This window comes from Pomacea canaliculata, linkage group LG10 (assembly GCF_003073045.1).
Source record: "Pomacea canaliculata isolate SZHN2017 linkage group LG10, ASM307304v1, whole genome shotgun sequence".
Taxonomy (NCBI): domain Eukaryota; kingdom Metazoa; phylum Mollusca; class Gastropoda; order Architaenioglossa; family Ampullariidae; genus Pomacea; species Pomacea canaliculata.
In genome coordinates, this window is record NC_037599.1 from 149029 (window position 1) to 165900 (window position 16872).

The 16872-nt window shown below is 43.3% G+C and overlaps 1 protein-coding gene across 5 annotated transcripts in view; it reads left to right on the top strand.

Moving 5' to 3' along the window:
• LOC112573473 (ergothioneine biosynthesis protein 1-like) overlaps window positions 1–16872 on the top strand; it is a 60128-nt gene that overhangs the window by 40342 nt on the left and 2914 nt on the right. For all 5 annotated transcript variants that reach the window (XM_025253878.1, XM_025253877.1, XM_025253880.1 and 2 more), the window contains 9 exons: window positions 57–207; window positions 1041–1188; window positions 1916–2002; window positions 5465–5629; window positions 8854–9031; window positions 11775–12031; window positions 15110–15247; window positions 15550–15628; window positions 15952–16060. In XM_025253878.1, coding sequence (XP_025109663.1) covers window positions 57–207; window positions 1041–1188; window positions 1916–2002; window positions 5465–5629; window positions 8854–9031; window positions 11775–12031; window positions 15110–15247; window positions 15550–15628; window positions 15952–16060 — 1312 coding nt within the window. The remainder of the gene's footprint in view (window positions 1–56; window positions 208–1040; window positions 1189–1915; window positions 2003–5464; window positions 5630–8853; window positions 9032–11774; window positions 12032–15109; window positions 15248–15549; window positions 15629–15951; window positions 16061–16872) is intronic.

Below are 16872 nucleotides of genomic sequence, written 5' to 3' on the forward strand. Positions count from 1 at the left end.
TTATTTGCTGTCTGTGATTTATAGATCATAACTTTGCTGCACTGGTCTGTATGCAGGATGCAAGAGTGGGTGTGGGGCAGACCTAGCATCCTACTCCCACTGCAACCTCAGCAACTCGATGAACTGTGATACTGAAGGCCAGGTAAAGCAGGATGATTCCTGGATAAGCGAGGGGACAAGTACTCCAGACAACAAGTCACAGTACAGGTAAGCAAACGTGTGTGTGTTTTCAGCAAGACACTACTGTTATTTAACACCTTCCCCTATCAATTGTATTCCATATTGATGACCTAGTAATGTGAAGCATGGAGAGCCTGGCCACATGCTGGGATTCCACACTTTACAAGCATCCTGGTTATTACTATTCACTGGATTAGTGCGATATGTGAGTGTACATATAATTATGTACATAAGCATTTGCCACATGTGTATGCCTATAGACATAGGTATTTGCCAGCTGTGTATGTATATACACAGGATTTGTGTGCTATATGCCATGTGTGTATCTGTATATTTATATAGAGATAACTGCAGGTAAAAGCAAGCAGAGATCTGTAGATGTAACATGACCATAGATGTACATATATCTCTGGAGTAACACAGCAATACTTGCATCCTGTTGGACCTAGAGGCTGTACTTTTTAAACAGAATTTGTGCAATTGAGCACAAACAGGGAATGGCAAGAATTTAATTTTACACATTTTGAATGGTGCAATCTACACTTTTTTACTACTAACTGTGTGATTTATTCTTAACTGTGTGTTAAATGTCTGTATGAGTATGTATGCCTGCCCTTGTGAGCGAAGACAAATTTCTGTCCTTGGTCTCCTCGACAATAAAGTGTTTTGATTTGATTTGATTTATTTGACATGTTTGAAAGACAGCCATAAGGAGATAGTCATACTTTAGACGATGTTTATATAAATATCCCCCTAAACCTTTTTGTTTGGTCCTAGCAAAGAAGGGGTCAAAATCAGGGTCTTAATAAAAAAGTTTTACTTTACAATGATGCCAGCATTGCCAGGCGTATCCTTTGCAGGTACCGGGCCATTTTTGATGTGCTGGCGATGCCTTGGAACTGGCCAGTCGATGTCAACTACCATGAGGCCAAAGCATTTTGCCGGTGGAAGGGACCAGGCTTCCGCTTACCTGCTGAAGCTGAGCATCACCTGATGAGAGGACCACAGGTAAACACTAAGAATACTAGATAAGCCATCATCTAAGGAGATGATCCCAGGTAAACTGCTTAAGACAACAAATGACGTATCATTTGAGGACAGGGTGAAAGGTGCATAATTTAAAACCTTTGAAAACCTTATATAAATGACTGAGCAAATACAGTGAAGAAAAAGACAAAAATCAATAATAAAATCTGACATGTCTGTTATGTTTGGTTTTTTTATCTGTGTGGAAGCTTTGAGATTTATTAAGTTCTGTATAGAATTGTTTAGTTTCTTACAGAATTTTTTTGTTTGGTCATCTCTTTGTGCTGCTGTCAGTGTAGAATGTTCTTATCTCTCACAGTGATGTCATTGTAGTCCCAGACTATCTCATGCTACAGAAAGATCTGGTGAGAGAGATAGCCACTTGGTGGGCATCCTTGTCTGTAATGGTCCCTGTTTGACTTCATAGGATCAAACTGATTAGAAGTTTTTGTAACCTTGATGCATGTTTCTACTGGTCTTTAATTCTTTAGGTCACAGGGACACTATTAACAAAAAATGACCCTTCTTTAGTGTAATTTTTACCTGCATGAAGGCATGATACTGAAATTCATTTGGTTTCTAAGAAAAGCCAACATGCTCAAAATTAAAACACATTTTGTAGATGGGTAAGAAGCAGATAATGCACCAAGAAAAAAGCCCTAAAATTTCTAGCATTTAGCTCATCATTGCAGTCATTATTGTTTTCCAGATGCCATCTAGCCAAGGCCCAATCTGTGACATCATCTTCCAGAAGGACACCAGAGCCAACCTCAACCTCCAGTATGGTTCCTCCACTGTCAGTATTTGCCAGTTGCTCCCTCTTTTCATTTTTCTTTGCTTTTTACTGTGTATTCACAGGGTTAGGAAAGTATTAAGTATAAGTATTTAGGGTTGTCCCAAAAAGTGACCTACTGACTCAAACCCACTTGAGTATTGACATTTTCATTAATCTGTGTCCCAGAGACATCTACTGGTGTAGTGTTGAGTATTTACGTAAAACGGTTGAATTCTGATATGCTTAACAGAGAAAACAGTTGCTAAGTACCATTCTTACATACTAAAGGTAGAAGACATTTGTGTACAGCTGAGTGCTCACATCACTTTAAATTGATGAGTACAAATGACCTCTGCTACAACCTTTCTCCTCGAGCCCCTGTGCGAAAGACCGCGATTCCTCGCCGATCAACATTTTAAATTCTCATCTGTGCGGGTTCTCCTCTCTCGTGATTGGTCAGGCACACCACAGACTTACTTTCGACCATTGCACTATCTAAATAATCACTACTTAGCTAACACATGATGGACAGGTGGTCACTTTGTCTTTATCCTGCACCCACTAGACCCCCCTCCTTACTAGTAACTCGGTCCGACTATGGTGCCCTCCCGTCTGGCTTTCTATTCACTACGTTGTCCCTTCGGCCTCATTGAGGGGCGCATTCTGACCGCCGTGACGTCAGTGGGCCGCACTTCACTGATTCCAAGTGATGTCAGACTTCCTGACCTTTCGTTGATCTGACGCTCCAACTCCACTTCAGCCGCTAACTATTCACCTTCTGTCAGTCAGTTTACCCGCGCGTCCGGTGGCGTAACGGTTAGCGCCTGCCACCATTACAGTGAGGACTGGCTGTCCTGTGTTCAGCTCTCGTCTCGGGCACTCTGTTCTTTCTCTGCATGTGGCATCTGTTTACAGGGCTGGCTGCCTTGCCGTGATATAGTCGTAGTTGCTGGCTCGGCGTAAAACACCAACTCAACTCAACCCGTAGAAGTGCGGCACCCACACTACAGCCCTTCTACTACTCTTTCGTGACAATAGTGTACGCCTGTAGGCACAAGCCTCGGGGCACCTATAGTGTATGCCTGTAGACACAAATCTTGGGGCATCTATAGTCACAAGCCTCGGGGCACCTTTAGTGCACACCTGTAGGCACAAGATATGGGGTGCCTATAATGTACTTGTAGACACAAGACAGGCCGCTCAAGAGACTTACATGGAAGCCTCAGACCAAGAAGGTCGAAGCCAGAGCCAAGGTGCGACTTGCAATTATGAAGAAGTTGGCTGGCACGAACTGGGGCGCGGATGACAGAATCCTCAAGAAGCTGTACACCGGAAGGGTCAGACCAGTCCTAGAGTATGGCATGACAGCATGGGGCACAGCAGCAAAATCCAATTTTGAGAAGGTCAGCAAGGTTCAGAACCAAGCAGCCAGACTCATCACTGGAGCCATGAGGTCTACGCCCATACAAGAACTGGAGACAATCACAGGGTTGGAATCACTTGAGGACCGACGTGACACAAAGATGCTCGTCCAAGCCGCCAAGTTCAAGAGACTTCCAAAATCACCCCATGAGAAACAGACTGGCTCAGCCGACGAAGGGAAGGTTGAAAAGGGGAAGTTTCATCCACCAGGCTAGGATCCTTGAACGAAAACACCGAGACATCTTGGAACACGACCTCAGAGAGATCCCCCTGTGCCGGACAAACCCAGCATGGAATGAAACTGCTTTCCCCCTGATTCACTGCAGCATCCCTGGTGTCAGCAAGAAAGACTCCCTAGACGCTGTGAAGAAGTCCTGTACTATGGAGTATATCCACAACAACTTCCCACAAGATCAATGGACTCACGTGTTCACTGACGGGTCAGCTGAACAAGCCGTGAGGAATGGTGGCGCCGGAATTTACATCCGGTACCCAGGAGGAAGAGAAGACCGTCTTTCTCTCGCAACCGGCCTCTACTCCACCAACTTCAAGGCTGAAGCAGTTGCCATTCAGACCGGTGCCACCCACGTTGAAAACAGTCCAGACACCTCCAACAACGTCGTCTTCTTTACGGACGCACTGTCTGTTCTGCAGGCCTTACAGACTGCCAGAGACAAGAAACTGAACGACCTGTCCACTGCTCTCTCCTCCTTATGCGGAGACTGCACAGTCGTCTTACAGTGGATTCCCTGCCACTGTGGGGTTTTTGGCAACGAAGCCGCAGACACTCTTGCCAAGGAAGGATCCACAAAAGAGCAGCAAGACAGGTCCACCACCTACATGAAGTCAAAACCATCATTAAGGCCAAACAGCACAACAAGTGGCTGCAGCAGCACCCACGTTTCAACCGAAACGACCCATACTACCTGCTTACAAGAGCTGAGCAGGTCATTATTTTCAGGCTGAGGACAGGCCACAACCGTCTCAATCACCATCTATACACCAAGCTCCGGATCGGCCAGACAGACCAGTGCCCGTGCCAGACAGGCAGTCAGACAACAGCACATCTACTGCAAGAATGCCCCATGCACGAAGAACTCAGGCACCGCATTTGGACTGATGAGACGCCAGTATTGAGGAAGCTACACGGCAGCCTGGAGGACCTGCGGCGCACAGCATCATTTGTGCAGGAGGCAGGCGTGTCCATTTGAGTGAACGACGTAGAAGAAGAAGAAGATCTCAAGCTCAAAGCTCATGATAAAGAATGTAAACATGCAGAGTAATCAAAACACAGATGCACACATGAATGTCTATACAATCACAGATGGGATAAGGACAGATAAGGAACACATACATGTAGTTGCTTCCCGCTTGCTCAGTCCAGTTGAAAAACTGTAAGTGAGGCTGAAAATGCTCCTATCCACACTTACACTGTATACCTGGAGGTACAAGACATAGCACTCCTCTTTTGACATTATTTTTGTCTCAACTCTGCTGACTAATCCTAACTTCACCTTCATCTTCTCAACAGCTACTTTGTTGATACGAGTGTTTTTTCATTCTTCATCTGTTTTCTAATTGCCTTGTGTATCTGCGATATAAATATTTCTCAAAACTTCCAATTTTCCCTGTAGGTCCATAAGATGCGCAGTCCAGTGGCGCAGCAGTTAGCGCCTGTCACCAATACAGTGAGGGTTGGCTGTCCAGGGTTCAGCTCTTGTCTCGGGCATGCTGTTCTTTCTCTGTATGTGGCATCTGTTTACAGAGCTGGCTGCCTTGCCATGACATTGCCTTAGTTGCTGGTTTGGTATAAAACGCCCCCACCCCCACTCAAATAACTTTTCAGTAGGACTTTCAAAGGCCTTTAGTTGAGACATTTGACACCTACTTACAGTGACACTAGGCTGCCATATATGTTTAACAACTGTTCAAATTCAACACCTTTGTCCTAAGACTATGGTCAACCATTCTGCTTGAACAGCTTTTCACCAAAATATTTGAAAGGTGTGGGTCATAATGAATTTCTTTGATTTCAAATCTTACTACTTTATTTCTCTACAGCCAGTGGACATGTTCCCTCCCACAAAAGCAGGTTTCTTTGATGTTTTTGGCAATGTCTGGGAGTGGACAGAGGACCACTTCAATGGCCTGAGCAACTTTCAGACGCACTACTTATATGACGATTTCTCCAGTCCTTGCTTTGATGGCAAACACAACATCATCATGGTACATTTTATTTTTATAATATCCTGCAATATCCCAAGATTCTGCCCTTAATTTGATGTGGCTCCCTCCTTCTGCCATGTCCTCAACTGTGTGTTACCTCAGGAAATTTCTCCAAGCACCCAACCCATCCCCCCATTTTAGTAGCAAAGCTGCGTTTGTTAGTACCCACTTTCGTTAATCTGTTTTATTCTGTAGATCACTTACAAACTCTGAATACGTTTGGCATAATTTTACAAATGTCTGTTTAATGATCCACCACCATTTGGAGCAACTTACCTTGAGCGTCTTGTCGATCCACAGAGCGATGTCGGCGGAGGCCTTGTGCTTCTGGCAGGTCTAACCAAGCTGAACAGGTCTGTCAGGGGAGAGGCCAGACTAAAATGTTGCACCCTGGCCCTCCAGGTTGGGGGGGTTTGCTTTGGACTAACAACCTTCTCATGTAAAAACAAAAGCTGTTACAGAAACTGCAACAATATCACAACAAGGGCCTGGTCGGGAAGATTCCTCTCTAGAAGAGCTTATGACACGTGCTGGTGAAAGCCTTAGGGAAGCCAGCTTGCTGACTCATCTTTTGACGATCAAAGCAAGAATCAAGCAAAATGAGAAAATACATCAGGGTTCTCGGGTTATGCGAAACCAGATGGAATGGAAGCGGCCAGACCAGACTAACATCAGGAGAAACAATATTTACTCTAGCCACAAAGACCTTGACCACGATCACACCCAGGGAGTAGCAATGCTGATGTCAACAGAGGCAACAAAGGCACTGATGGCCTGGGAACCAGTCTCACCACCGCTCATGTCAGCAAGATTCAATACCAAAGGAGGGAAGATCACCATCATCCAATGCTATGCACTAACAAATGCAGCAGGTGAGGAGAAAAAATAAGAATTCTACATTTCTCTGCAGTCTCTGCATGACCACACACCAAGAAGACATCTAAAGATCATTATGGGAGACCTAAATGCCAAAGTGGGAGATGACAACACCAACAGGGAACTCATCATGGGAAGACATGGCGTCGGCACCTGAAATGAAAACGGGGAACTCTTCACAGACTTCTGCGATTTCAATGACCATGTCACAGGTGGCACTGCGTTCCCACACAAGAACATACACAACTTGGACTTCCCCTGATGGCCAGATGGAAAACCAGATTAACCATATAACACTTGCACGAAAGCGGAGACGGAGTCTTCAAGATGTCCGAGAGAGAAGAGGTGCAGCGGTTGCTTCAGACCACCAGCTCCTAGTGGAGGTCTTCAAGATTAAGCTGAAGTCTTTCATTGATCCAGCAGGCAGATCACACTACAAGTTCAATACTTAAAACCGTAAGAACAAGAAAACATGGGAAATTTATAACTGTGAAGTCAAGAATGAGTATGGGTGCCCTCTCAGGACTGAAAGATGAATCAGTGGAAGAACACTGGTCAACATTCAAGAGCATTTGGAAGACAACCTGTACAGATGTTCTAGGGAGGAGGGAAAGAAAACACAAGGAATGGATGACTCCAGAGACCTGAGCAAAAACTGAATCAAAAAAGGGACTGAAACAGAAGCTCAACCAGTGTCAAGACCAGCTAAGGAAGGAAGATCTCAGAGCTGATTATCGGGAAGCCAACCGACAAGTGAAGAGGTCTGTCAGAGAGGACAAGAGACACTTCAGCCATGAACTGACAGAGGAAGCAGAGACAGCAGCTAGACAAGGAAACATGAAGCGACTGTACAAAATAACACGAACTCTGTCGGGCAGGAACATCAACCCAAACAAGCCAGTGAAAGACAAAGACGGCAAGACCATAACAAACGATGCAGGACAAAGAGACCGCTGGATAGAACACTTCGAAGAAATCCTGAATCGACCTCGTCCATCATCTTTACCTGATATACCACCAGCAACTGAACAACTTCATGTCAACACTAGTCCTTCCACTTAGACAGAGGTCATCAAAGCTATCAACAGCATGAAAAGTGGCAAAGCAGCAGCCCTGGATGGCAGAAGCATTAAAGGCAGACCCGGAAACAACAGCAATTTTACAGCCCTTCCTACACAATATCTGGAAACAAGAGCCAAGTTATTCACAACGGCAAACTCGCTAAGCCGTTCGTAATGAAGACCCGCGTAAGACAGGCTTGCATATTTTCACCGACAATCTTCCTGATGGTCATAGACATGATGGTCATTGTGCACAAGACAACCCAAAACAACAACACGGGTATCCAGTGGACCTTCACCAAACAGCTGGAGGACCTGGACATTGCAGATGACATCAGTCTTCTATCTCATCGGCAACAACATGTTCAAACCAAACTGAGTAAGCTAGCAGAGGAAGCTGAGAAGACTGGCTTAAAGGTTAACAGAAAGAAGACCGAAGTGATGACAACCAACAACAAGCAGAAACTCCCTTCTAGTAGAGAACATCCTGGAAACAGTTTCAAGTATCTGGGGAGCATTGTCAACAAGGATGGTGGAGAGGATGATGACATCAAAAGCCGCATCAACAAGGCCAGGCATGCTTCAACAGCCTACGCCCCATCTGGAACTGCCGAACATTGTCCTTCCGCAGTAAGACCCGCATCTTCAACATCAATGTGAAGGCAGTCCTACTGTATGGTTCTGAAACCTGGAGAGTGACAAACACCTTCAACAACAAGCTCCAGACCTTTACCAACTGATACCTACGCCATATTCTGGGAATAAGATGGCCTGAAAAGATCTCTAACAGCAGCCTGTGGAAAAGAACCAACCAGAATGCCACTAGCCAAGACATCAACAAGCGCAAATGGCGCTGGATAGGACACACCCTGCACAAACCAGCTGACACCATTGCCAGGCTGGAACCCTCAGGAGAAGAGAAGAGTTTGGAGACCAAAGTAAACTTGGAAAAGAACAGTAGAGAGGCAAAATATGTGAACCACCTGGGCCCAACTGAAGGGGGCTGCTCTATACTGGGTCCGTTGGTGAGGTGTTGTTGCTGCCCTATGCTCCTCAAGGAGTAACACGGAATAAACTAAACTTTTTAATGATACTAACTTATGTCACATTATATTTTTATTCTTGCACAGGTCCCTAACATTTGAAGCTTTTAACACGAAGATACTGAACAGCCTAACTGACAGTAAAACAGGGAATGCACAAACACACTTTGCAAACTCTAGAATAATCCAGAAAATTAGAAATGTTCAACCACAGCTATTATTTCTTGTGTCTGATTTTTGACAGGGTGGCTCTTGGATATCAACAGGGGATGAAGCTTCTCGATTTGCCAGATTTGCATTCCGCCGCCATTTTTACCAGCACCTTGGTTTTCGTCTGGTAAAGACTCTTGTTGAGGGAACGCCTGTTTTGCCTATTTGCATGGTGGACACAGAAGTGTTTGTGCTTGGATCAGGCATGTCAGGTAGATAATGTTTTTCAAGATTTACTCTGAACACAACAATAGATTGTGTAGAAAATACACAGCCAACTAGTGAGATAGTCACTGCTTATGTCTGAACATTTTGTACAAGTTCTTGATTATTGTATAAAATTAAAAAATTAAAACAAAATTAAAACATTGCTCTCATGTAGCTAAATGCACCGAGTCCATCATCAGTAAATGAAAGGATTGAGGCCAGTTAGCTGAACTAGGTAAATCAGTGAGCATTGTGACCAACTTAGCATGCCTAGTAAATCAGTGAGTGTTGTAACAGCTAACAATGAGTACAATGCTTGGTGAACAGCTTTCTGTGCTTGGGACATCAGTGAGAGTATTGTGACCAGCTAGCTGTTCACATTACATCAATGTGGACATTATGACCAGCTAGATGTTCTCTGTACAACAGTATGTGAGGATGTTGTGACCAGCTGTGTTTGCTGTACAACTGTATGTTAGGATGTTGTGAACAGCTGTGTTTGCTGTACAACTGTATGTTAGGATGTTATGACCAGCTGTGTTTGCTGTACAACTGTATGTGAGGATGTTGTGACCAGCTGTGTTCTCAATGCTGTGTTCTCTGTATAACAGTATGTGAGGATGTTGTGACCAGCTGTGTTCTCTATGCTGTGTTCTCTGTATAACAGTATGTGAGGATGTTGTGACCAGCTGTGTTCTCTATGCTGTGTTCTCTGTATAACAGTATGTGAGGATGTTGTGACCAGCTGTGTTCTCTATGCTGTGTTCTCTGTATAAAAGTATGTGAGGATGTTGTGACCAGCTGTGTTCTCTATGCTGTGTTCTCTGTATAAAAGTATGTGAGGATGTTGTGACCAGCTATGTTCTCTGTACAACTGTATGCTGTGTTCTCTGTACAACAGTATGTGAGGATGTTGTGACCAGCTGTGTTCTCTGTACAACTGTATGCTGTGTTCTCTGTACAACAGTATGTGAGGATGTTGAGACCAGCTGTGTTCTCTATGCTGTGTTCTCTTTACAACTGTATGTGAGGATGTTGTGACCAGCTATGTTCATGTACAACTGTATGTGAGATATTGTGACCAGCTGTGTTCTCTGTATAACAGTATGTGAGGATGTTGTGACAGCTGTGTTCGCTGTACAACTGTATGTGAGGATGTTGTGACCAGCTGTGTTCTCTATGCTGTATTCTCTGTATAACAGTATGTGAGGATGTTGTGACCAGCTATGTTCTCTGTACAACTGTATGCTGTGTTCTCTGTACAACAGTATGTGAGGATGTTGTGACCAGCTGTGTTCTCTGTACAACTGTATGCTGTGTTCTCTGTACAACAGTATGTGAGGATGTTGAGACCAGCTGTGTTCTCTGTACAACTGTATGCTGTGTTCTCTGTACAACAGTATGTGAGGATGTTGAGACCAGCTGTGTTCTCAATGCTGTGTTCTCTTTACAACTGTATGTGAGGATGTTGTGACCAGCCGTGTTCTCTGTACAACTGTATGTGAGGATATTGTGACCAGCTGTGTTCTCTGTATAACAGTATGTGAGGATGTTGTGACCAGCTGTGTTCGCTGTACAACTGTATGTGAGGATGTTGTGACCAGCTGTGTTCTCTATGCTGTATTCTCTGTATAACAGTATGTGAGGATGTTGTGACCAGCTGTGTTCTCTATGCTGTGTTCTCTGTACAACTGTATGCTGTGTTCTCTGTACAACAGTATGTGAGGATGTTGTGACCAGCTGTGTTCTCTGTACAACTGTATGCTGTGTTCTCTGTACACAGTATGTGAGATGTTGAGACAGCTGTGTTCTCTATGCTGTGTTCTCTTTACAACTGTATGTGAGGATGTTGTGACCAGCTATGTTCACTGTACAACTGTATGTGAGGATATTGTGACCAGCTGTGTTCTCTGTATAACAGTATGTGAGGATGTTGTGACCAGCTGTGTTCTCTATGCTGTGTTCTCTGTATAACAGTATGTGAGGATGTTGTGACCAGCTGTGTTCGCTGTACAACTGTATGTGAGGATGTTGTGACCAGCTGTGTTCTCTATGCTGTATTCTCTGTATAACAGTATGTGAGGATGTTGAGACCAGCTGTGTTCTCTATGCTGTGTTCTCTGTATAACGGTATGTGAGGATGTTGTGACCAGCTGTGTTCTCTATGCTGTATTCTCTGTATAACAGTATGTGAGGATGTTGAGACCAGCTGTGTTCTCTATGCTGTGTTCTCTGTATAACGGTATGTGAGGATGTTGTGACCAGCTGTGTTCTCTATGCTGTGTTCTCTTTACAACTGTATGTGAGGATGTTGTGACCAGCTGTGTTCTCTGTACAACTGTATGTGATGTTCTTGTGACCAGCTGTGTTCTCTGTACAACTGTATGTGAGGATGTTGTGACCAGCTGTGTTCACTGTACAACTGTATGTGAGGATGTTGTGACCAGCTGTGTTCACTGTACAACTGTATGTGAGGATGTTGTGACCAGCTGTGTTCACTGTACATGCCAATAAGTGAGGATTTTGACCAGCTATGTGTACTCTGTACAACAATATTTTGACTAAGCTAGGTATACTCTGTACAAGCTTGATGTACTCTGTACAACAGTGAGTATTGTGACCAGCAAGGTGTCCTGAGTTCTTCAGTAATGAAATAAATACAGGATGAATTATATTCTCTAATGAAATTAATAAAGGATCACACACACAATCACGTAGTTGTTCACATTAAATGTCTATATTATCCAGAGAAATCACAGATGGCGATAGAAAATGCTGAGATACAGAGTGTCCCAACCGTCAACGTCAACTATTTGTATGACTCAACCATGCCACTGCAAGGAATTCTGGAACTAGAGTTTGGATTCCGAGACAGTCTGCCTGCTACCTACGCTAATCTTGCTGCCAGCCTGGCACGCTCTTACAACATTCCCATGACAACAGCATTGCATATAGGTAGTGCTACAGGTTGTGCTGCTTTTGAATTGAGTAAACATTTTGAACAAGTGAGTACCTACTTATAGCCCTATAGCTTACTATTGTAGTGATTCATAGGAGATTGAATTGAGCAAACAAGGGAGTATCTAGTTATAGCTTACTGTATGTAGCTTGTTGTGATTCCTAAAGAACTGTTTGTTTCATTGTAAACAAAACTTTTATTCACTTTGGGAGAGAGAAGATTGATATTTTAGGACGTCTCACACCGGGATCTCCTTATCTCGGATCTTTCTGTGTAACATGTACCAGTCTCAGATCTTTCTGTATAACTTTACTCAATCTGTTTTTTCAGTGTAACATGAATCAGTTTCTGATTTCTCTGTCTAGAATGAATCAGTCTCTTTACATCAGTGTTTGCTAGTGTCAAGTGTATGTTTGATGTTAGAGTGTGCCTGTGCCTCCTACTGACACATCTTGCTGTATGCCATGACTCATGCACATTCAAACCACCCAGCCGTCAAAGGAATCAGGTGTAGTAAACTCAGCCGCCTAATGCTCTTTATAAACCAGACTAAGTGCTAGACTAGTCGCTGCATTATGATCTGTATGCACTAGATTAACATTGTGTTGCTTTCACTGGAGTAGCCTAGAATTTGAGCCTTCGGTGGTGCAGTAGCCAAAGCACTTGTCGTGACAGTGAGAATCATGTGTTGAGATGTTTCCTCACTAAAACAGTCTCTAGTTCCTGAGCATGAGTTAGTGATTGCCCAGTAAAGCTTAACATGGCCCCTGGTCCAGGCGGGATTTGTGGACGCACCCTCCATTTCTGTGCCGACCAACTTAGTGGAGTTTGACAACATCTATTCCAGCTGTCTGTGGATTCTGGTCACATTCCTGATATTTGGAAACTTTCACACATTGTGCCTGTCCCTACAATCACTAGGTCAGGTCAATCCAACGACTTCAGACTAGTCGCTCTTACCTCAATCATCACGAAATCACTCGAGACAATTGTAAGAGTGAGGTTATGACTGCTGTTGATCAACATCTTGACCCGCTGTAGTTTGTCTACAGAGCCAGGAGAGGTGTTGATGATGCTCAGCTGTTTATACTAAATACTGTGAAAAAAAAATCTGGAGAAACCCACAGCTCATGCCAGGCTTCTATTTGCTGATTTGTCTTCTGCTTTTAACACCATTCAACCTCACTTGTTGGCGGAGTCTGGTTTCAGACTTCCATCTGTCTCACCAACTAATTCTCTGGGTCCCGGACTTTTTAACAAGCAGGCAACCGAGTGTTTCTGTTAAGGGTCTTCTCTCCCACCCTGTTGTCACCTGTACAGGTTTCCCTCAAAGCTGCTTGTCTCCACTGCTGTTCATACTGTATAATGACAGTTGTAGAAGCACTACGGATAGGAGCTTTCGTGTAAAAGTTGCTGATGACGCTGCCCTGCTGTCTCTTTCATATGATAGTGAACATGTTCACAGTGGCGCTCTTCCTGACTTTGTTCACTGGTGTGACAAACACTTCCTTGTCTTGAATGCCTCAAAGATTAAGGAAAGGATCTTCGACTTCCAGATGAACAGGCCTAAGACGACCATGGATGCCATGGAGGTAGTGGACTGTTACAACTATCTAGGTACTATCTTTGATAACAAGCTTCAATGTGACATCAGCCCTGACATGATCCTCCATAAGAGTCAACAGCGTCTGTACCTCCTACAGAAACTCAAATCTTTCTCCATCAGCTCTGTCACCCTCACCCGGTTCTATCAGTCCTTCATTGAAAGTCTCGTCACTTTTTCTTTCATCTCTTGGTTCCACAGCCTCTCCCTAGGGAACAGGAACAGTCTTGCCTCCCTTATTAATATATGTTCCAAGATCATCTGAACCAAGCAGAGGGACTTGGCAGCCGTTTGTCATCAGCAAATCCTCAGGAAGGCATCCTGCATCCTATGTTCATGTGTTGACATGTGAGTTCTCACTCTTACTTCTTCTGTCATGAGTTGACATGTGACTTCTCACTCTTGCGGTCTGGCTGTAAGCGATGTCTGTCACAGAACCAATCGTCACCGCAACTCCTTCCACGTGGAATTTACTTGAGCAACTCTACTAGCCGCCATCTTGTACTAGCCTGCTGTGACCTATGGCGCCAACTGTAGTTGCTGGGAATGTATGTGTGTGTGAGAGAGAGAAATTATATTAACATGTATATGTATATTGCTAGTACAAGTACTATCTGAAATTGCCCTTGTGGATAAATAAAGTTGCATTGTATTGTACCTCTTTGTAGATGTGACAACTGTTTACAGGGCTGTCAGATGTTTGTATGGTGTCCTCTTTCTTTCAGATTATGTAATTGCAGTTAAAGATTTATTGAATGGTTTAGGCTGTCATGGGTTTGGGATCAACAGGAGAATTTAAATATCCACTAACTAGTTTAAAAGTAAGGTTAAAAGATGTTTATCTGACGTGTATATACAAAAATGGTTCTCTGAATTGTATGAGAAGGATTAGGGTTAGGGTTATCAGAACTACAGAATGTGTAAAGCTTCTTTCTTCTGTGAAAATACATTACTCTATTACCGTACAAGGACTGTGTTACATATTTTAAGTTTAGAAAATTAATAATTTCCCACTCCAGACTGAATGATTCTAAAACATACTAAGATTACAGAGACACTGTATTAAATGTAAAACCTGATATTGGAGGCAAATGTCACTGCATTTTAGTATGTGATTACTTCAAGAAGGAAAGAAATTTTATTTTAATCAACCCAATGCAGTTCAATTTAATGGTCTCTTCTGAGCCACTAAAAAAAGCATGTACAATGTACTGAAAAGATCAAATTTATTCTTTGTGACAGCTTTACTAAATGATGTCATTAATTAATTCATGGTAATGCACTACAAAAGATATAAATATCTTAGCCATTATTAGTATTTATGTTACACTTTCCTTTCTCAAATTTGTATTTTTATAATTGTAGGTCACAGCTGGAAGGACTGGCGTTTTTAGCTCATATCCTGCAGATCACAGATCTCTGTTTTACTCCACAGTACAACTATTTGTAGCTATTCTACAAAGGTAGATGAAATCGTGGTCACAAGGATTATTCTGCAATGTTGAATGTGCTTGTGTGCAGGTTCTAGGTGTGGAGTGTTGTGCACGGCTCATCAATGCAGCGCTCAAACTACAGGAAGGCAAAACATTGACCTACAAAGATGGAAAAGAAGTAACTCTTGACCCAACAGTAAACTCTCAAAAAGTCATCTTTAAACAGGTAATAACCTCACTCTTTACCACAATGCTTCTCTTCAGTAAGGTTAGAGGTAATTAATACACACTGAAAATTATACAGCTAAACATGGTGTTCTTCAGTCTTCATGCTGATAATCATAATTGTTCTACAGAACACATAGTGGCAACCCACATCCCTGAATGCAGCTTTATCTTAAACACTTTAATCATGTTTCCTCGGCACTTTTTGCACCTTTGTACAGTGCACTTCATAACACATTTTCTAATCACTTCCATGGCTGCCTATATACCGAGCATATAATGACAATTCTGTGTATATGTCAGCTGACATGGCTGCCCAATGAAGTCAAACAGCACAACATGGTTCTTGTCTCCTTCCTGCACCGCATACAGAATCCAAAAGGTAAAAACTTGTTGGGTCTTGGGACTAGATGAATAGTTACCATACTTTTCAATCTGTCACTGACACTACTCCGATCCCATACTCCGTGCCTCCAACACTATTTAGCTGCGTGTTGTGAGCAGTTAACTTGTTATTGGCGCTAGCCAGCTGCACACAGTTCTCAGTTGATTTTACCCAGATTCATTAAGTGGATCAGCTTCAGTTGATGTAATTGATGATGAATATGGTTGACAGCCTGCAGTTTTGTAGGACTCAAAGTATACGCCCTTCTGTTTACTTCTTATTTATTATCAGAATTTACCCATCATATGCTCTTTCTGCAGCCTGGCTTGCACGTCTATGGGAAATAACTTCCCCAAGTGGTATTGTGATGATAATCAGCAGTGACGGGAGCTGGACCAAGGAAAACCTTTGGGAGCATCTTGGACATAAGTGAGTTAATGTGACTTAAAACATCTTCTTAGGTCAAAATGTGGGTTAATGTGGCTTCATTCATCATATTTTACATCATCTTGCATGTAGGTGGGTGTCGCGGATCGCCCCCAGCATCGCCAGATGCACGCTCGCAACCGCTGACACACCGGCACCAACACACACCCACTCGCTCACCCAGAGGCGGGACACCACGTACCTGTCAAACATTTGATGAACGTAGACCACAACAAAGATGAAATGAACGGTACAAATAAGAAGTTTAATCACATGTAGATGAAAATGAGGAAAAAATGATTGGAGAAGTACACATACGCGTACACACGCACACGCAAGAAAACGGGACTGCCCCACGCCAAAAAAAAAAAGTGTTAATGAGAGATGTTAGTAAGGAAAATAATATACAATGTATTATAAAATGTATATAAAAAAAAGCCGCCCAACACCAGCACACACTGCGGCACAGTACTGTCAGAGTCCTTGCTGAGTCCACTCTAATACAGCCACTCTCTTAGCAAATAAAGTTTTAACCCTAGAACAGAGTAAACAGACTCGCGCGCGCACACACACACACACTCATATATGCGCAACTTCTCGTCCGTTAATCAAGGCTCCACGAACATATATACAGATACAGTCAAATCTTGCTACTATGCCACTCTCGGTATTATACCACTTTTGCTCGGCCCCGACAAAGTTCAATGCAAAATAAATTGACTATGCCGCCACCTACTCTCGCTACTATGCCACTATTGTGTGATTGTTAAAAGGCACGAGTTGTGAAATTCCGCGCAGTGCTCGATTATTAGGCA